This window comes from Leptodactylus fuscus, chromosome 2, assembly GCF_031893055.1.
Source record: "Leptodactylus fuscus isolate aLepFus1 chromosome 2, aLepFus1.hap2, whole genome shotgun sequence".
Taxonomy (NCBI): domain Eukaryota; kingdom Metazoa; phylum Chordata; class Amphibia; order Anura; family Leptodactylidae; genus Leptodactylus; species Leptodactylus fuscus.
Window position 1 is genome coordinate 1,670,248 of NC_134266.1, and position 22,894 is coordinate 1,693,141.

Sequence of the window (22,894 nt, forward strand, 5' to 3'; positions counted from 1 at the left end):
CAAGAATATAACTACTATAATACTACTCCTATATACAAGAATATTACTACTATAATACCGGACTATGGCTTATCTCCCGCTATAAGGTTATACTGCAGTTCCTCTGTGCAGGTACTATCTCTGTGAGGGACACCGCACTATATTTGGGGGGTTCTCAGAGGTGATCACACAGCTATGGTATATCCTAGTAATATGCCGCCACCAGATTATCAGATGGGAATATTCCTGTAACACATTATTATGAGGTTCTTCTATGTTGTGACTTCTTGTTGTCAGTGAATGAGGGGCCGAGCTCCTGCCCTGACCTGCGGCTGCTCATGGTTGTATATGGTGTCATCCATTCTATAGGCTCGGGCCCGGTATTGCAGTATATCAGTAGGTAACTTTCCAGAAGTTACATTTCAGGCTCAGTTTATGGCAGTGCTGTGACTCCCTCGCCCGTACACACCTGTTACTTTCTAGAGTCATTTCAAGAGTTGTGCGTCTGAACTCCGGAAACACAAGACCTTCAGTTACTAAAGCAGTGAGCGAACAAGTCGGCCCTAGAGCTACCGAATGCGGAGACTGAATGTACCGTACACAATCCACCCACGCCAGGCCACTGGACCTATACAGGGACATCCATTGTAATACAGGACCTCAGCGCCCTGGAGTATAGCTGTGTGCTCATGACCTTTTAGAATATGTTATGGCTTCAGAGTATGACCCAAGCCCCCCCACCCCTCCCCTCCCCACACCAATTTCCAGAATTTTGGAACTCGAAAAACGAACAGCCCCATAATAAACTTTTCTTGGCACCGTTATGTTGCCGGGGTCTGCGACATAGAACAGAAGGACCTGATGTTTCTTTTCCAATTGTCGAAGGACCTGATCGATTTTTTTCTGATTTCTGAAGGACCTGATTGTTCTTTCCTGGCGGTATATACACCCTCCTCATTGTACTGTGTGCATAATGTTTTGCTTTATGACTGCTGCGATGATTGGAAGCTGACTATTATAGTCCCTATGGAGTAACTAAGTACAGCCCAAGTACCGCTACATACATGGCCTTATTTGTATGTTTAGTGTAAAAGGTGACTTTTCTAGGCCTCCAGTAGCATAACTGATCTGTACTCCCCTGTCCAATCCCACCCCTTAATTATGAGATGACTCCACCCCCTTCTTAGATTAGTTTGCTAACCCCACCCTCAGACTACTGACTTCGTATGATAATGATAACATTATTGTGCAGACATCAACCTCTACTGATAACGAGATGACTCTGCTGACACTACACTCGAATGATGAGATGACTCTGCTGACAACACACTCTAAGGGTGCATGCACACTACGTAACGCCGGGCGTGTATGAGAGCCGTACACGCCGGCGTTACAGCAGACTGCCGAACACTTCCCATTCACTTCAATGGGAGCGCTCGTAACAGCGGCGTTTACGAGCGCTCCCATTGAAGTGAATGGGAAGTGTTCGGCAGCCCTGCTGTAACGCCGGCGTGTACGGCTCTCATACACGCCCGGCGTTACGTAGTGTGCATGCACCCTAATGGTAATGAGATGACTCTGCTGACACTACCCTCTAATGGTAATGAGATGACTCTGCTGACAACACACTCTAATGAGATGACTCTGCTGACTCCACCCTCTAATGATAACGAGATTACTCTGCTGAAACTACACTCGAATGATGAGATGACTCTGCTGACACTACACTCTAATGATGAGATGACTCTGCTGACAGCACCCCCTAATGATAATGAGATGACTCCGACCCCACCCACTAATGATGAGACAGTTATGATAACCCCACCCTCTTTAATAATTGACTCTGTCCCAGTCTACACAACAAACCTGACATGTGAATTACAGGCGATGTCAGTACATACTGTATTGTTTACAGTAGTCGTGTGAAGATTTTTGTTTTTGGGACTTGGCGGCCTCTGCAGCGCTCCCACATATATGAAGTAAATCTCCATATCTGCAGTAGTCAGCGGTTACAGGAAGTTGTGCTATACCATAGACTGCTCTCCGGGCAGCACAGACTGGTTTCGGACCGTCCCTATAGATGACGTTCTTTTTATTTATTTGTTGTTAGGTTTTTTTTTTATGATTTTTTTTCTTTCTCTTTAGATGCAAGAATGAACAATCCGTCAGAAAACAGTAAATCATCGGAGAGCGGAGATGGGAACACAGGTACCAGCCTGGGCGGGGGGATTCTTATAGGATTTACACACCTTTGTGGTCTGTTGTTGGACAATCAATGGGGCAGACTGGAGTATGGATCAGCCGCTGTATTCTGTAGGCCGGTCAATGGCGGGGATAGATACGCTCCTGTCCATTAGGATTTCAAAAGTGTTCTATGTTCCCTGTACACAGTACATAGCTCTTTAGTTAGTGCACACACTTGCTCCCTGTACACAGTACCTAGCTCTTTAGTTAGTGCACACACTTACTCCCTGTACATAGTACCTAGCTCTTTAGTTAGTGCACACACTTGCTCCCTGTACACAGTACATAGCTCTTTAGTTAGTGCACACGTGCTCCCTGTACACAGTACATAGCTCTTTAGTTAGTGCACACACTTTGCTCCCTGTACACAGCACATAGCTCTTTAGTTAGTGCACACACTTACTCCCTGTACATAGTACCTAGCTCTTTAGTTAGTGCACACACTTGCTCCCTGTACACAATACCTAGCTCTTTAGTTAGTGCACACACTTTGCTCCCTGTACACAGTACATAGCTCTTTAGTTAGTGCACACACTTTGCTCCCTGTACATAGTACCTAGCTCTTTAGTTAGTGCACACACTTGCTCCCTGTACACAGTACCTAGCTCTTTAGTTAGTGCACACGTGCTCCCTGTACACAGTACATAGCTCTTTAGTTAGTGGTCCCTGTAGTTGCACATTCTATCTGTTTTTTGTGCTTGCTCTTTTTGCACACAGTTGCTCACTTTACACAGTACGTTGCTCTTTAGTTAGTGCACACACTTACTCCCTGTACATAGTACCTAGCTCTTTAGTTAGTGCACACACTTTGCTCCCTGTACACAGTACCTAGCTCTTTAGTTAGTGCACACACTTTGCTCCCTGTACACAGTACCTAGCTTTTTAGTTAGTGCACACACTTTGCTCCCTGTACATATTACCTAGCTCTTTAGTTAGTGAACACACTTGCTCCCTGTACACAGTACCTAGCTCTTTAGTTAGTGCACACACTTTGCTCCCTGTACACAGTACCTAGCTTTTTAGTTAGTGCACACACTTTGCTCCCTGTACACAGTACCTAGCTTTTTAGTTAGTGCACACACTTTGCTCCCTGTACACAGTACGTAACTCTTTAGTTAGTGCACACACTTGCTCCCTGTACACAGTACATAGCTCTTTAGTTAGTGCACACACTTGGTCCCTGTACATAGTACCTAGCTCTTTAGTTAGTGTATACACTTTGCTCCCTGTACACAGTACCTAGCTCCTTAGTTAGTGCACACACTTGGTCCCTGTAGTTGCACATTCTATCTGTTTTTTGTGCTTACTCTTTTTGCACACAGTTGCTCTTTTTGCACACACATGCGGGCTCTCTTTTGCACACCTCTGCTTTCTATGCTTCTGTAGAGGTTTATTGCACTTGCCCATGATTACTTTTTGCTCTAGTCCCCGAGCTGTCCGGGGTGGACACTTTTTTTTATACTTTCATGTTTCTGATTACGACTTGCTCTTCCTTTCTGAAAATGTTCGTGTGCTGTCCCCACCGCTCAGATATGACTCAGATTTACTTTTTTTGGAACGCGGACTAAATGCAGAAATCTCTTCATTGTATTTCAGGCACACAAACAAATGGTCTGGACTTTCAGAAGCAACCGGTGCCTGTCGGGGCGGCCATTTCATCAGCCCAAGCACAGGCCTTCCTCGGACATCTCCACCAGGTAAAGGCGGCACCTGAAAACAGGGATTAGGATGACGTAGCCCTTTAGTGTGTACAGGTGGCTGGACCTACATGGAGACTTGGGTCATGTGACTACAGGTCCAACACAACCCAAAAAATTAGTGAAGTGGGTTTTGGGTCATTTGTTAAAGGGATTATCCGGTTTTCTACTATTGACCTTGCTATAGTGAGTTCATGGGGGTTTTCTGCTGTGACTGGGCCGATGTTTTTGCAGCTCACTCTCCGTTCAGAGACCCCATCAAAAACCGGCAAACAAATAAAGTAATGCAAAGGTGACACTTTCATCAAGCGGTGGATCCCATTCTAATTGGTAGGGTCCATTGGAATCCTCTCGTCTGCATGATTCTAGTAGTCCATTTGACTGTTGTGGTCCTCCAATGGACCAGAACAACGGACACCCTGACTCGAGTGTGAACCTAGCATAGCTCTGCTTGTTGAAGTGAAACCAAACTGCTGAAGACGTGTTATGAAGATGTCGGGTTGAATATCAGAGGACTGTATTGATGTTGCTATATGAGGGCGGGGCTTAATTTTAAGGCTCCTCCCACAGCGGAAAAGACTTGATTGCAAATGATGCACCCTAAGAATACGATCGGTGACATCTCAGATCTTGTGTCTTATAAGAGCGCCGTCAGTGCAGGGTTATGGCGCGGCTGGAGTTCTGCTGTAAGTCTTGTAGGCGGTGCGTGTTCCTCGGTGTTGTGGGACGTCCAGACAGGACTCTTTGTATCTAGGCGTCCCTTCTTCTGTATCTGGTGTAGCAGTGTCATGGTGGGGGCGGCTTACCTGAATTGTTGCCTGGTCAGGAGGGGGTTTCTGTACAGTCCAGGGGAGGGGGCCGCCTTGCACCATTCTTGAGGCTCTCATATAGGATCTCCTCCAGACCCTGCTGCTTCGTTGTCGACCCTGGCCAAAGGGGCTCCATCTAATAGTCACAGAGCTCCGACTCCCCCAAAAAGGAATTTCTTACATATATTTTTGGTCAGCAGGCCTGTCGATTCAGGACCCTAAACCACCCACCGCTCCTTATGGAATGGGGGGTTTAGTGTCCCAAATCGCAGTCATCCATGAGAAGGAGTCTGAGAAGTCTCATCGGACTCCTCTGTTACGCTCCTGGCGCCTGCGCAGTTCTTCATTGAAGTCGGGGTTGTAAACCGGTGGTACACTGTGCATGCACCAATGGGACTCCAATCCCTGATTGATTGATCACCTGCACCGGTTTCCTCTCTCTTGATAGGGATCCAGTGTAGGGATCCACTCCAGGATCTCGTGTCTTCTGGGATGTTTTTTCTTGCTGGATCTTTTTTGGTTGTTTTATAAAGGTGTTTCTCGGATATTGAGCGCACCTTCCTTTTTCCTGGCCATGGTACAGCTCAGTCCCATTCAAGGAGATGGGGCAGAGTCAGCACTTTTTGCAGACCCTTAATGCAGCACGATGTGTTAGAGGTTTTTGCAAGGGTAAGGAAGGGGTTATTGGTGTTTTTTATTTCTAGAAACAGCACCACCCTTGATTGTGGGCTGTCTTTGGTATTGTAAGTAGATTGTGATATCCAGCCAATAGCAAGTTTAACCCTTTGTGAGCCAGGTGTTGACTGAATTCACCCGCTGTGTTTGCGCTGTATTCTAGGTCCAGCTCGCTGGCACGAGTTTACAGGCCGCTGCACAGTCCTTAAATGTACAGGTAAGAATCCTAAAGACGCTCGCCAGGCGTCCTCCATCTTGAGTGGAGGTCCGGTGCTGTAATCCATACGCACGGCAGATATTAGGTGCACCTTTATATGCCGCTGGCGGTCGCTCTAATATCCCGTGGTCGTGGCTTACAGTACGCTGGCGCTGACTGCTGCATGTCACCAATATGCCTGATCTAGCATGCTTACATTGATTTTTTTCTTATTTTTTGGGTTAATTTTTGGCTGCCCATGTGCATGTGCTTGGACTGGTGATCCCATAACCTTGTCTGGAATGAAGGGGTTGAATCTGTAACTTTTTGGAAAGTCTGTTTAGATAACGTAGATCTAAAATGGGATGTATAACATGTCAAGAACCAGAAAAGTGCAAACCTGCAGTCCCATGCAACAAAGACTGGACCTTGCATGAGCAGGCAGAGACGCTCGCACTTCATGTGGTTTTGTTTCTTGCTGCCTATACAAGTGTGTACATACCATAGAGGAAGAACATGGGGCCCTCAGACAGACGGGGGCCCTGCTTTGTTTGGATCCATCAGTATTGCTGCTGGCAGAACCCAAAGTAAACAAGGAATGAAGAATTGACTAAGGGTCATAGAGAAGGAGTAAATCAACACACGGCCCTTTGGGGCCACAGCGCTCAGAGCCAGCGGGATGTCGCTAGGGATTGTAGCAGATAATCGGACATAGACTGTGGTGGGATATCCCTCCCTCTCCGTCTATTACAGCCATAGGACATAATCAGACAGGACATCCCCTTTAAGAGTGAGTTCAGAGATCTCCTATGTTGTGCAGGTGTCCTGGGCACTGCCATTCTGCAGGAAGTTACCGTACTGTGCACATGGGGAGAGTTGTTCATGTAGCAGGACCAAAGCCGATATTCTCTGCAGATCTTACCCCATCAGTGTACAAAGACTCCATCCGCCACCTGTGCTCCGGGCCTAGATGCAGAGACTCCTTCCATATTCTCATATTACTACAGATTTGTGTTTTAGGAAGGAGTGAACATATAATGTCCTTTTTACTTGCCCATATACAGTGTAATGCCCCCACACAGTGTAATGTCCCCATCACTGGTCCCCTCACAGTAAAGTGCCCCTATCACTGGTCCCCTCACAGTACAGTGCCCCCTTCACTGGTCCCCTCACAGTACAGTGCCCCCTTCACTGGTCCCCTCACAGTACAGTGCCCCCTTCACTGGTCCCCTCACAGTATGGTTCCCCCTTCACTGGTCCCCACACAGTGTAATGTCCCCTTCACTGGTCCCCTCACAGTACGGTGCACCCTTCACTGGTCCCCTCACAGTAAAGTGCCCCCATCACTGGTCCCCTCACAGTACAGTGCCCCCTTCACTGGTCCCCTCACAGTACAGTGCCCCCTTCACTGGTCCCCTCACAGTACGGTTCCCCCTTCACTGGTCCCCACACAGTGTAATGTCCCCTTCACTGGTCCCCTCACAGTACGGTGTCCCCATCACTGGTCCCCTCACAGTAAAGTGCCCCCATCACTGGTCCCCTCACAGTACAGTGCCCCCTTCACTGGTCCCCTCACAGTACAGTGCCCCCTTCACTGGTCCCCTCACAGTACAGTGCCCCCTTCACTGGTCCCCTCACAGTATGGTTCCCCCTTCACTGGTCCCCACACAGTGTAATGTCCCCTTCACTGGTCCCCTCACAGTACGGTGCACCCTTCACTGGTCCCCTCATAGTACAGTGCCCCCATCACTGGTCCCCTCACAGTAAAGTGCCCCCTTCACTGGTCCCCACACAATATTTTGCCCCCTTCACTGGTCCCCTCACAGTACGGTGTCCCCATCACTGGTCCCCTCACAGTAAAGTGCCCCCATCACTGGTCCCCTCACAGTACAGTGCCCCCTTCACTGGTCCCCTCACAGTATGGTTCCCCCTTCACTGGTCCCCACACAGTGTAATGTCCCCTTCACTGGTCCCCTCACAGTACGGTGTCCCCATCACTGGTCCCCTCACAGTACGGTGCCCCCATCACTGGTCCCCTCACAGTGTAATGTCCCCTTCACTGGTCCCCTCACAGTACGGTGCACCCTTCACTGGTCCCCTCACAGTACAGTGCCCCCATCACTGGTCCCCTCACAGTACAGTGCCCCCATCACTGGTCCCCTCACAGTAAAGTGCCCCCTTCACTGGTCCCCACACAATATTTTGCCCCCTTCACTGGTCCCCTCACAGTACGGTGCCCCCTCACAATACGGTGCCCCCTTCACTGGTCCCCTCACAGTACAGTGCCCCCTTCACTGGTCCCCACACAATATTTTGCCCCCTTCACTGGTCCCCTCACAGTATGGTTCCCCCTTCACTGGTCCCCACACAGTGTAATGTCCCCTTCACTGGTCCCCTCACAGTACGGTGTCCCCATCACTGGTCCCCTCACAGTACAGTGCCCCCTTCACTGGTCCCCTCACAGTACAGTGCCCCCTTCACTGGTCCCCTCACAGTACAGTGCCCCCTTCACTGATCCCCACACAATATTTTGCCCCCTTCACTGGTCCCCTCACAGTACGGTGTCCCCATCACTGGTCCCCTCACAGTAAAGTGCCCCCATCACTGGTCCCCTCACAGTACAGTGCCCCCATCACTGGTCCCCTCACAGTACAGTGCCCCCATCACTGGTCCCCTCACAGTACAGTGCCCCCATCACTGGTCCCCTCACAGTACAGTGCCCCCTTCACTGGTCCCCTCACAGTACAGTGCCCCCTTCACTGGTCCCCTCACAGTATGGTTCCCCCTTCACTGGTCCCCACACAGTACGGTGCCCCCATCACTGGTCCCCACACAGTGTAATGTCCCCATCACTGGTCCCCTCACAGTACGGTGTCCCCATCACTGGTCCCCTCACAGTACAGTGCCCCCATCACTGGTCCCCTCACAGTACAGTGCCCCCATCACTGGTCCCCTCACAGTACGGTGCCCCCATCACTGGTCCCCACACAGTGTAATGTCCCCTTCACTGGTCCCCTCACAGTACGGTGTCCCCATCACTGGTCCCCTCACAGTACGGTGTCCCCATCACTGGTCCCCTCACAGTACGGTGCCCCCATCACTGGTCCCCTCACAGTACGGTGCCCCCTCACAATACGGTGCCCCCTTCACTGGTCCCCTCACAGTACAGTGCCCCCATCACTGGTCCCCTCACAGTACGGTGCCCCCTCACAATACGGTGCCCCCTTCACTGGTCCCCTCACAGTACAGTGCCCCCTTCACTGGTCCCCTCACAGTATGGTTCCCCCTTCACTGGTCCCCACACAGTGTAATGTCCCCTTCACTGGTCCCCTCACAGTACGGTGTCCCCATCACTGGTCCCCTCACAGTACAGTGCCCCCATCACTGGTCCCCTCACAGTACAGTGCCCCCTTCACTGGTCCCCTCACAGTACGGTGCCCCCATCACTGGTCCCCACACAGTGTAATGTCCCCTTCACTGGTCCCCTCACAGTACGGTACCCCCATCACTTGTCCCCTCACAGTACGGTGCCCCCTCACAATACGATGCCCCCTTCACTGGTCCCCTCACAGTACAGTGCCCCCATCACTGGTCCCCTCACAGTACGGTGCCCCCTCACAATACGGTGCCCCCTTCACTGGTCCCCTCACAATATTTTGCCCCCTTCACTGGTCCCCTCACAGTATGGTTCCCCCTTCACTGGTCCCCACACAGTGTAATGTCTCCTTGACTGGTCCCCTCAAAGTACGGTGTCCCCATCACTGGTCCCCTCACAGTACAGTGCCCCCATCACTGGTCCCCTCACAGTACAGTGCCCCCTTCACTGGTCCCCTCACAGTACGGTTCCCCCTTCACTGGTCCCCACACAGTGTAATGTCCCCTTCACTGGTCCCCTCACAGTACGGTGCACCCTTCACTGGTCCCCTCATAGTACAGTGCCCCCATCACTGGTCCCCTCACAGTACGGTGCCCCCTTCACTGGTCCCCTCACAGTACAGTGCCCCCATCACTGGTCCCCTCACAGTACGGTGCCCCCTCACAATACGGTGCCCCCTTCACTGGTCCCCTCACAGTACAGTGCCCCCTTCACTGGTCCCCTCACAGTACGGTTCCCCCTTCACTGGTCCCCACACAGTGTAATGTCCCCTTCACTGGTCCCCTCACTGTACGGTGTCCCCATCACTGGTCCCCTCACAGTACAGTGCCCCCATCACTGGTCCCCTCACAGTACAGTGCCCCCTTCACTGGTCCCTCACAGTACGGTGCCCCCATCACTGGTCCCCACACAGTGTAATGTCCCCTTCACTGGTCCCCTCACTGTACGGTGTCCCCATCACTGGTCCCCTCACAGTACAGTGCCCCCATCACTGGTCCCCTCACAGTACGGTGCCCCCATCACTGGTCCCCTCACAATACGGTGCCCCCTTCACTGGTCCCCTCACAGTACAGTGCCCCCATCACTGGTCCCCTCACAGTACGGTGCCCCCTCACAATACGGTGCCCCCTTCACTGGTCCCCTCACAGTACAGTGCCCCCTTCACTGGTCCCCTCACAGTATGGTTCCCCCTTCACTGGTCCCCACACAGTGTAATGTCCCCTTCACTGGTCCCCTCACAGTACGGTGTCCCCATCACTGGTCCCCTCACAGTACAGTGCCCCCTTCACTGGTCCCCACACAGTACGGTGCCCCCTTCACCGGTCCCCTCACAGTACAGTGCCCCCTTCACTGGTCCCCTCACAGTACGGTGCCCCCATCACTGGTCCCCTCACAGTACGGTGCCCCCTTCACTGGTCCCCACACAGTACGGTGCCCCCTTCACTGGTCCCCTCACAGTACGGTGCCCCCTTCACTGGTCCCCTCACAGTACAGTGCCCCCCTTCACCGGTCCCCTCACAGTACAGTGCCCCCTTCACCGGTCCCCTCACAGTACAGTGCCCCCATCACTGGTCCCCTCACAGTACAGTGCCCCCATCACTGGTCCCCTCACAGTAAAGTGCCCCCTTCACTGGTCCCCACACAATATTTTGCCCCCTTCACTGGTCCCCTCACAGTACGGTGTCCCCATCACTGGTCCCCTCACAGTAAAGTGCCCCCTTCACTGGTCCCCTCACAGTACGGTGCCCCCTCACAATACGGTGCCCCCTTCACTGGTCCCCTCACAGTACAGTGCCCCCTTCACTGGTCCCCTCACAGTATGGTTCCCCCTTCACTGGTCCCCACACAGTGTAATGTCCCCTTCACTGGTCCCCTCACTGTACGGTGTCCCCTTCACTGGTCCCCTCACTGTACGGTGTCCCCATCACTGGTCCCCTCACAGTACAGTGCCCCCATCACTGGTCCCCTCACAGTACAGTGCCCCCTTCACTGGTCCCTCACAGTACGGTGCCCCCATCACTGGTCCCCACACAGTGTAATGTCCCCTTCACTGGTCCCCTCACAGTACAGTGCCCCCATCACTGGTCCCCTCACAGTACGGTGCCCCCATCACTGGTCCCCTCACAATACGGTGCCCCCTTCACTGGTCCCCTCACAGTACAGTGCCCCCATCACTGGTCCCCTCACAGTACGGTGCCCCCTCACAATACGGTGCCCCCTTCACTGGTCCCCTCACAGTACAGTGCCCCCTTCACTGGTCCCCTCACAGTATGGTTCCCCCTTCACTGGTCCCCACACAGTGTAATGTCCCCTTCACTGGTCCCCTCACAGTACGGTGTCCCCATCACTGGTCCCCTCACAGTACAGTGCCCCCTTCACTGGTCCCCTCACAATACAGTGCCCCCTTCACTGGTCCCCTCACAGTACGGTTCCCCCTTCACTGGTCCCCACACAGTGTAATGTCCCCATCACTGGTCCCCTCACAGTACGGTGCACCCTTCACTGGTCCCCTCATAGTACAGTGCCCCCATCACTGGTCCCCTCACAGTACAGTGCCCCCATCACTGGTCCCCTCACAATACGGTGCCCCCTTCACTGGTCCCCTCACAGTACAGTGCCCCCATCACTGGTCCCCTCACAGTACGGTGCCCCCTTCACTGGTCCCCACACAGTATGGTTCCCCCTTCACTGGTCCCCTCACAGTACAGTGCCCCCATCACTGGTCCCCTCACAGTACGGTGCCCCCTCACAATACGGTGCCCCCTTCACTGGTCCCCTCACAGTACAGTGCCCCCTTCACTGGTCCCCTCACAGTATGGTTCCCCCTTCACTGGTCCCCTCACAGTACAGTGCCCCCTTCACTGGTCCCCTCACAGTATGGTTCCCCCATCACTGGTCCCCTCACAGTACGGTGCCCCCTCACAATACGGTGCCCCCTTCACTGGTCCCCTCACAGTACAGTGCCCCCTTCACTGGTCCCCTCACAGTATGGTTCCCCCTTCACTGGTCCCCTCACAGTACGGTGTCCCCATCACTGGTCCCCTCACAGTACAGTGCCCCCTTCACTGGTCCCCTCACAATACAGTGCCCCCTTCACTGGTCCCCTCACAGTACGGTTCCCCCTTCACTGGTCCCCACACAGTGTAATGTCCCCATCACTGGTCCCCTCACAGTACGGTGCACCCTTCACTGGTCCCCTCATAGTACAGTGCCCCCATCACTGGTCCCCTCACAGTACAGTGCCCCCATCACTGGTCCCCTCACAGTAAAGTGCCCCCTTCACTGGTCCCCACACAATATTTTGCCCCCTTCACTGGTCCCCTCACAGTAAAGTGCCCCCTTCACTGGTCCCCACACAATATTTTGCCCCCATCACTGGTCCCCTCACAGTAAAGTTCCCCCATCACTGGTCCCCTCACAGTACAGTGCCCCCTTCACTGGTCCCCACACGGTGTAATGTCCCCTTCACTGGTCCCCTCACAGTACGGTGTCCCCATCACTGGTCCCCTCACAGTACAGTGCCCCCATCACTGGTCCCCTCACAATACGGTGCCCCCTTCACTGGTCCCCTCATAGTATGGTTCCCCCTTCACTGGTCCCCACACAGTGTAATGTCCCCTTCACTGGTCCCCTCACAGTACGGTGTCCCCATCACTGGTCCCCTCACAGTACAGTGCCCCCATCACTGGTCCCCTCACAGTACAGTGCCCCCTTCACTGGTCCCCTCACAGTACGGTGCCCCCTCACAATACGGTGCCCCCTTCACTGGTCCCCTCATAGTATGGTTCCCCCTTCACTGGTCCCCACACAGTGTAATGTCCCCTTCACTGGTCCCCTCACAGTACGGTGCACCCTTCACTGGTCCCCTCATAGTACAGTGCCCCCATCATTGGTCCCCTCACAGTACGGTGCCCCCTTCACTGGTCCCCTCACAGTACAGTGCCCCCATCACTGGTCCCCTCACAGTACGGTGCCCCCTCACAATACGGTGCCCCCTTCACTGGTCCCCTCACAGTACAGTGCCCCCTTCACTGGTCCCCTCACAGTATGGTTCCCCCTTCACTGGTCCCCACACAGTGTAATGTCCCCTTCACTGGTCCCCTCACAGTACAGTGCCCCCTTCACTGGTCCCCTAACAATACAGTGCCCCCTTCACTGGTCCCCTCACAGTACGGTTCCCCCTTTACTGGTCCCCACACAGTGTAATGTCCCCTTCACTGGTCCCCTCACAGTACGGTGCATCCTTCACTGGTCCCCTCACAGTACAGTGCCCCCATCACTGGTCCCCTCACAGTACAGTGCCCCCATCACTGGTCCCCTCACAGTAAAGTGCCCCCTTCACTGGTCCCCACACAATATTTTGCCCCCATCACTGGTCCCCTCACAGTACAGTGCCCCCTTCACTGGTCCCCACACAGTGTAATGTCCCCTTCACTGGTCCCCTCACAGTACGGTGCCCCCATCACTGGTCCCCTCACAGTACAGTGCCCCCATCACTGGTCCCCTCACAGTACAGTGCCCCCATCACTGGTCCCCTCACAGTAAAGTGCCCCCTTCACTGGTCCCCACACAATATTTTGCCCCCATCACTGGTCCCCTCACAGTACAGGGCCCCCTTCACTGGTCCCCACACAGTGTAATGTCCCCTTCACTGGTCCCCTCACAGTACGGTGTCCCCATCACTGGTCCCCTCACAGTACAGTGCCCCCATCACTGGTCCCCTCACAGTACAGTGCCCCCATCACTGGTCCCCTCACAGTAAAGTGCCCCCTTCACTGGTCCCCACACAATATTTTGCCCCCATCACTGGTCTCACAGTACGGTGCCCCCATCACTGGTCCCCTCACAGTACGGTGCCCCCTTCACTGGTCCCCTCACAGTATGGTTCCCCCTTCACTGGTCCCCTCACAGTACGGTGCCCCCTTCACTGGTCCCCACACAGTACGGTGCCCCCATCACTGGTCCCCTCACAGTACAGTGCCCCCCTTCACTGGTCCCCTCACAGTACAGTGCCCCCTTCACTGGTCCCCTCACAGTACGGTGCCCCCATCACTGGTCCCCTCACAGTACGGTGCCCCCTTCACTGGTCCCCACACAGTATGGTTCCCCCTTCACTGGTCCCCTCACAGTACAGTGCCCCCATCACTGGTCCCCTCACAGTACGGTGCCCCCTCACAATACGGTGCCCCCTTCACTGGTCCCCTCACAGTACAGTGCCCCCCTTCACTGGTCCCCTCACAGTACGGTGCCCCCTTCACTGGTCCCCACACAGTACGGTGCCCCCTTCACTGGTCCCCACACAGTACGGTGCCCCCTTCACCGGTCCCCTCACAGTACAGTGCCCCCATCACTGGTCCCCTCACAGTACGGTGCCCCCTTCACTGGTCCCCACACAGTACGGTGCCCCCTTCACTGGTCCCCTCACAGTACAGTGCCCCCCTTCACCGGTCCCCTCACAGTACAGTGCCCCCTTCACCGGTCCCCTCACAGTACAGTGCCCCCATCACTGGTTCCCGCACGATATAATTCTCACTTTACTGGCCCCTACATGGTATATGGCAGGACATAAGGTACAATGTTCCCTGGTGCCGCCCTGGTGGAGGGCCTGGATTAATCCAATAGTTAAAATGTCCAATTTCTTCTTTTTTGTGTGTTTTTTTTTTTGGGGGGGGCTTACCATTCAACCCACCCCTGCTGGGACCCTCCTTATCACTGGAGCTCCATGCAATCGTGTAGGTTCCATTATATCCGAGGACTCCCTTGTATTTGCCACCCAGCTTTCCCAGGATCAGATGTGGCAATGTTCTGCTCACCACAGTTTGCACTTGAGGGTGTGTGAAGTCTTTCCCGGGCTCCGCGGGATCTGTAATGAGCAGTTTTCTATCTGCAAACATTGCTGTCCTGCTGGAGGGGGGTGGGGGGCGGCATATCGGGGACATGACGACCCATCTCCTGGCAATGCCTCCCACCGTCTCCTCTTCTCCCCATGCTTTCATTAGACTCATTTATCCTGAGCCCCGAGCTCGCTTCCTATTCATTCTCCTAAATGCGTTATCACTTAAGTAAGCGGGTGTCAATGCCGCAGGGCACCGCGTGCGCTCTCCAAACGTAGAGATAATGGAGCCCCCTAACTGAAGTCGTCAGGAGAGGTCCCTTATTGTATTGCACAGGGCCGGGGTGAGATGTGGGGACGTGGCCCGTACCTCTCTTACCTATCTGCAAGCGATCCTCAACTCAGCCATTCACAGACTACAATGGGTTCTGAGTCACCCCACCGCCACCCCCCAAACGGCGCTGAAAGGAAGGTAGAGCTGCGGATGGGGAGGGGGCAGAGCGGTTACCATGCAGCTACCATGACCTTCCATTTCCACTGAAAGAAGCTTTAAAATTGTCTGTCGTTGCCATGGTAAAACTTTTTTTTTTTTTTTTTTTGCCGGTCCCCCCCCTTCTCCCACTCGAGAGGGATGTTGGCAAACAGGCAGCATCTCCGGAGCAGAATGTTTACTGTCCTGTACTGTAATTATCTGCCAATGACTGGCAGAATTAATCAGAGCTTTATGTTAATTATCCGCTCTGCGCTCCCCGAAACAGGTGCTGGAAAATATGCAAATTAATGCAGAATGCAAATGCACCGCCTAACCGGTTTTAATTACCATAAAACGTGCGCGCTCTCTTCTTCTCTCCTCCTGACAACAGCTTTTCAGACTTGTGACTACTGTCACACCTTCTCTGCATTGGCAGCCGTGCGGCTGCGCTGCAATCTATTGTTCCCCCGAGAACGACGGAGTGACAGGAAGTGTAGAAAAGTGCCTGAAACCCCCCCCCCCCAAAACACCCCCCCCAAACACCTCCCTCCTGGTCATTACTTTGTCACGTCTCTCCAACGCTGAGTGACTTTCACTTTGCCGTTCTTTTTAAAGTTTTTGCCGTAATTGGTTCAGTGTGGGCGGCAGTCGAAAAAAGGGTTAAATGTAAGAGCGTGAAGAGGGAACATGTAAAATGGGGCGCGATATATGCATCAGTGTGTTCATCGTAGTGTCAAGGAGTACTAAGAGGTAATGAAGAGTCAATGTCCACGAGAGACAGAAAAACTATGGTGGAACGGAGAGAGAGAGAACATCTATAGAAGAGTCATCAAACCACTGCAACATTTGTACAACATGCGGGGGGCATAATCATAACCATTCATCGTGAGGAGCGGGAAATAGGAAGTGACAGTCATCACACATAAAAGCAGCTGTCGCTGTTATAAGACCATTCAGCTCCTATGTACAAGAATATAACTACTATAATACTACTCCTATGTACAAGAATATAACTAATATACAGTCCTATGAAAAAGTTTGGGCACCCCTATTAATCTTAATCATTTTTTGTTCTAAATATTTTGGTGTTTATAACAGCCATTTCAGTTTGATATATCTAATAACTGATGGACACAGTAATATTTCAGGATTGAAATGAGGTTTATTGTACTAACAGAAAATGTGCAATATGCATTAAACCAAAATTTGACCGGTGCAAAAGTATGGGCACCCTTATCATTTTATTGATTTGAATTCCCCTAACTACTTTTTACTGACTTACTGAAGCACAAAATTGGTTTTGTAACCTCAGTGAGCTTTGAACTTCATAGCCAGATGTATCCAATCATAAGAAAAGGTATTTAAGGTGGCCAATTGCAAGTTGATCTCCTATTTGAATCTCCTCTGAAGAGTGGCATCATGGGCTACTCAAAACAACTCTCAAATGATCTGAAAACAAAGATTGTTCAACATAGTTGTTCAGGGGAAGGATACAAAAAGTTGTCTCAGAGATTTAACCTGTCAGTTTCCACTGTGAGGAACATAGTAAGGAAATGGAAGACCACAGGGACAGTTCTTGTTAAGCCCAGAAGTGGCAGGCCAAGAAAAATATCAGAAAGGCAGAGAAGAAGAATGGTGAGAACAGTCAAGGACAATCCACAGACACCTCCAAAGAGCTGCAGCATCATCTTGCTGCAGATGGTGTCACTGTGCATCGGTCAACTATACAGCGCACTTTGCACAAATAGAAGCTGTATGGGAGAGTGATGAGAAAGAAGCCGTTTCTGCACGTACGCCACAAATAGAGTTGCCTGAGGTATGAAAAAGCACATTTGGACAAGGCAGCTTCATTTTGGAAACAAAAATTGAGTTGTTTGGTTATAAAAAAAAAGGCGTTATGCATGGCGTCCAAAAAGAAACAGCATTCCAAGAAAAACACATGCTACCCACTGTAAAATTTGGTGGAGGTTCCATCATGCTTTGGGGCTGTGTGGCCAATGCCGGCACCGGGAATCTTGTTAAAGTTGAGGGTCGCATGGATTCCACTCAGTATCAGCAGATTCTTGAGAATAATGTTCAAGAATCAGTGACGAAGTTGAAGTTACGCCGGGGATGGATATTTCAGCAAGACAATGATCCAAAACACTGCTCCAAATCCTCAGGCATTCATGCAGAGGAACAATGACAATGTTCTGGAATGGCCATCCCAGTCCCCAGACCTGAATATCATTGAACATCTGTGGGATGATTTGAAGCGGGCTGTCCATGCTCGGCGACCATCTAACTTAACTGAACTTGAATTGTTTGTCCAAAATACCTTTATCCAGGATCCAGGAACTGATTAAAAGCTACAGGAAGCGACTAGAGGCTGTTAACTTTGCAAAAGGAGGATCTACTAAATATTAATGTCACTTTTCTGTTGAGGTGCCCATATTTTTGCACCGGTCAAATTTTGGTTTAATGCATATTGCACATTTTCTGTTAGTACAATAAACCTCATTTCAATCCTGAAATATTACTGTGTCCATCAGTTATTAGATATATCAAACTGAAATGGCTGTTGCAAACACCAAAATATTTAGAACTAAAAATGATTAAGATTAATAGGGGTGCCCAAACTTTTTCATAGGACTGTAATACTACTCCTATGTACAAGAATATAACTACTATAATACTACCTCTTATGTACAAGAATATAACTACTATAATACTACCTCCTATGTACAAGAATATAACTACTATAATACTACTCCTATGTACAAGAATATAACTACTATAATACTACTCCTATGTACAAGAATATAACTACTATAATACTACTCCTATGTACAAGAATATAACTACTATAATACTACTTCCTATGTACAAGAATATAACTACTATAATACTACTCCTATGTACAAGAATATAACTACTATAATACTACTCCTATGTACAAGAATATAACTACTATAATACTACTCCTATGTACAAGAATATAACTACTATAATACTACTCCTATGTACAAGAATATAACTACTATAATACTGCCCCCTATATACAAGAATATAACTACTATAATACTGCTCCTATGTACAAGAATATAACTACTATAATACTCCCTCCTATGTACAAGAATATAACTACTATAATACTACCTCCTATGTACAAGAATATAACTACTATAATACTGCTCCTATGTACAAGAATATAACTACTATAATACTACTCCTATGTACAAGAATATAACTACTATAATACTACCTCCTATGTACAAGAATATAACTACTATAATACTAGTCCTATGTACAAGAATATAACTACTATAATACTAGTCCTATGTACAAGAATATAACTACTATAATACTACCTCCTATGTACAAGAATATAACTACTATAATACTGCTCCTATGTACAAGAATATAACTACTATAATACTACCTCCTATGTACAAGAATATAACTACTATAATACTACCTCCTATGTACAAGAATATAACTACTATAATACTACTCCTATGTACAAGAATATAACTACTATAATACTACCTCCTATGTACAAGAATATAACTACTATAATACTACTCCTATGTACAAGAATATAACTACTATAATACTACTCCTATGTACAAGAATATAACTACTATAATACTGCTTCTATGTACAAGAATATAACTACTATAATACTGCTTCTATGTACAAGGATATAACTACTATAATACTACCTCCTATGTACAAGAATATAACTACTATAATACTACTCCTATGTACAAGAATATAACTACTATAATACTACTCCTATGTACAAGAATATAACTACTATAATACTGCTTCTATGTACAAGAATATAACTACTATAATACTACTCCTATGTACAAGAATATAACTACTATAATACTACCCCCTATATACAAGAATATAACTACTATAATACTACCTCCTATGTACAAGAATATAACTACTATAATACTACTCCTATGTACAAGGATATAACTACTATAATACTAGTCCTATGTACAAGAATATAACTACTATAATACTGCTCCTATATAGAAGAATATAACTACTATAATACTAGTCCTATGTATAAGAATATAACTACTATAATACTGCTCCTATGTACAAGAATATAACTACTATAATACTGCTCCTATGTACAGGTATATAACTACTATTATACTACCTCCTATATTCAGGGCAGGATTATCTTATCTTATAACTGTTGTTTGTCTTGTTTCTCCTACCATTCATATATATAGAGTGAGATTATTCAGTAGATGTGGCTTATAGCGGTTACATATTATTCTGTTCCGGTTCTATATGGCGCTGTGTTTGGTCTCCTCACATTTGTCACCTTGTTCTGTATCTCATCGTCCATCTCCTCGCTCCGGCACAGATTATATGCACAATCATGGTGCGCAGGCTGGGTGTTGCGGCACGTCTATACGTTTCCCAGTCCCAATCACTCACATTATGACACATAAATGGGAGTTTGCAGGCGGAGCGCTCCCTGGAGGAGAACATTCATGAGTGTTAATGCTTTTCTCCCAGCCGACAAATCAATTTTATCTCTCGTTTTGATGCAGATTCTTTGTGACTGCAAAAAAATGTCTTCATTAGGTAAAATTACGCAGCGCGTTTAAGGGTCTCCGAGGACACAGCCGCACGTCTCGGCCTCGCGGACTCTTCTGCTCTCTCTGTAAATGTTTGGTTGTAGTGTATTGGACCATCAATGGTGATCACGCTCCAATTTATATTGGTGCAAGAACTCCCGTCATACTCCATTATGGTGCAATGTGATGTCTTGGTGCACCTCCCCTCCCCCATCTTCTTTTATTGATCAGTCCATAATCTGTAAAAAGAAACAAAAAATAAAATGTTTAAATTGTTTTAATTAATAAATCCACCATTTGTGTCTGCAGCTTCTTGGAAGATCTACATGTGTCTCTCCATGGTCACAGACTACAATCGTACCACATGTAGTCTGATCCTGCCCTCGTGTCTCCGCTGTCTTACGGGACTGCCTAGTCAGACTGCACAGGGTTTGCTTGTCGTCTGTAGTCGTGGAGTCGCATCAGGCAGCGTAGGTCCTGTGTGCACAGCAAGTGAGGAGAGTCTAAGAAATGGATATTTGCAAAGTTGCTTCACTTGTTTTTAATTTTGCATGTGAGTGATAAAGGATTGTAGAAGCGCGTTCCTGTAAGATCTGACTATAGAAGAGCTGGGGCAGAAAAAAGGGGCAATAAAGTGGCCTTAAATAAATACACCCGGTTGCATAAAGAAATAAAACCCTAAAGCAGCAAATCTAGTGATGACTAGTGAGTGGTTGGTGTTGCGGCTGTCCCTCTGGGTGGCGGCGGGGCCGATAGGGCGGTGGGGAGTGATGGCGCTCCTAGTAATGAGATTGCAGCTGAGAAGTCTATTAGTAGTAAGTGGCCGTGTCTGTGAGCAGATGGCTACTTACACAGCCCTCAGATACAAATATGTCGGCCGTGCCTTCACCGCCGGGGCATGTCACGCTAACCGCCTTCCCCTGCCTCCTCCAATTACCCGCACAATACGGCCTCACCTAATTATCATTTGTTTCACCCTCTCATGTAAATACCTCTTGACGAGATAAACGCTGACTGAGGAGCGCTGATACGGCGTATACTGCCGGCGGGGAGGGGGGTATACGGTGTCCTTACACAAGTGGAGCACACTGACCTGGAATCTGCTGCCTCTGCTCTCGCTGTACTTCTATCTTCCCCCTCTTATATCCAAAATATGAAACCGTCTGCCGCAACGTCATGTACTTTGTTACAATGTCTCACTGCAATTCTGTGCTGTTAGTGAATGGAAACATTCTGATGTGTCTCCATGGTTACAGACTACAATCCGCGCCGGTGTAGTCTGATCTCTCCGTTCTTGCCTCCTCTTTCTCAGTCTGTAAGTTGTGACGTCCTGAAGAGAACTGACGGAGTAAGCTATGACCGGAGGATCAGACTACCCGAGGTTACCTGTTGTCTGTCTGATGTTACTCTAGAGAGTCTAGATCAATGATGGCGAACCTTTTAGAGACCGAGTGCCCAAACTGCGACCCAAAATCCACTAAATGTAACCTTAGTACTGTGCGGATCCACAAGTAATTACAGTCATGTGAATGGGGCTTTACAGAGCTGTCAATAATACAAACACCTGCACTGAGAGGTGACGCTCGCGCCATTGTGTACTATGATCAATTAATTTACACTATTTACACCGCACGGGATCTGTTCTATAGTGACCGTGTAATATTCTTATATCTTGTACTAATATCACGTCTGCTAGAAAAGAGATACTGTGTGATATAAATAGTGAGGGGACCCCACACAGGATTATATGCTCCACAGTAGCCCCCCAGTGTTATATGCTCCACAGTAGCCCCCCAGTGTTATATGCTCCACAGTATCACAGTAGCCCCCAGTGTTATATGCTCCACAGTAGCCTCCCAGTGTTATATGCTCCACAGCAGCCTCCCAGTGTTATATGCTCCACAGTAGCCCCCCAGTGTTATATGCTCCACAGTAGCCCCCCAGTGTTATATGCTCCACAGTAGCCTCCCAGTGTTATATGCTCCACAGTAGCCCCCCAGTGTTATATGCTCCACAGTAGCCTCCCAGTGTTATATGCTCCACAGTAGCCCCCCAGTGTTATATGCTCCACAGTAGCCCCCCAGTGTTATATGCTCCACAGTACCACAGTAGCCCCCCAGTGTTATATGCTCCACAGTAGCCCCCCAGTGTTATATGCTCCGCAGTACCACAGTAGCCCCCCAGTGTTATATGCTCCACAGTAGCCCCCCAGTATTATATGCTCCACAGTACCACAGTAGCCCCCCAGTGTTATATGCTCCACAGTAGCCCCCCAGTATTATATGCTCCACAGTACCACAGTAGCCCCCCAGTGTTATATGCTCCACAGTACCACAGTAGCCCCCCAGTGTTATATGCTCCACAGTACCACAGTAGCCCCCCAGTGTTATATGCTCCACAGTACCACAGTAGCCACCCAGTATTATATGCTCCATAGTAGCCCCCCACAGAATTATATGCTCCACAGTATCACAGTAGCCCCCCCCAGTGTTATATGCTCCACAGTAGCCCCCCAGTGTTATATGCTCCACAGTAGCCCCCCAATGTTATATGCTCCACAGTAGCCCCCCAGTGTTATATGCTCCACAGTAGCCTCCCAGTGTTATATGCTCCACAGTAGCCTCCCAGTGTTATATGCTCCACAGTAGCCTCCCAGTGTTATATGCTCCGCAGTACCACAGTAGCCCCCCAGTGTTATATGCTCCACAGTAGCCCCCCAGTATTATATGCTCCACAGTACCACAGTAGCCCCCCAGTGTTATATGCTCCACAGTAGCCCCCCAGTGTTACATGCTCCACAGTACCACAGTAGCCCCCCAGTGTTATATGCTCCACAGTACCACAGTAGCCCCCCAGTGTTATATGCTCCACAGTACCACAGTAGCCCCCCAGTGTTATATGCTCCACAGTACCACAGTAGCCCCCCAGTGTTATGTGCTCCACAGTAGCCCCCCAGTGTTATATGCTCCACAGTAGGCCCACCACACAGTATTATACGCTCCGTAGTAGCCCCCCACAGGA

The 22,894-nt window shown here is 49.8% G+C and overlaps 1 protein-coding gene across 2 annotated transcripts in view; it reads left to right on the top strand.

Moving 5' to 3' along the window:
- POU2F1 (POU class 2 homeobox 1) overlaps positions 1-22,894 on the top strand; it is a 110,050-nt gene that overhangs the window by 64,247 nt on the left and 22,909 nt on the right. For both annotated transcript variants that reach the window (XM_075263286.1, XM_075263287.1), the window contains exons 2-4: positions 2,125-2,187; positions 3,820-3,920; positions 5,568-5,621. In XM_075263286.1, the coding sequence (XP_075119387.1) occupies positions 2,125-2,187; positions 3,820-3,920; positions 5,568-5,621 (218 nt within the window). The remainder of the gene's footprint in view (positions 1-2,124; positions 2,188-3,819; positions 3,921-5,567; positions 5,622-22,894) is intronic.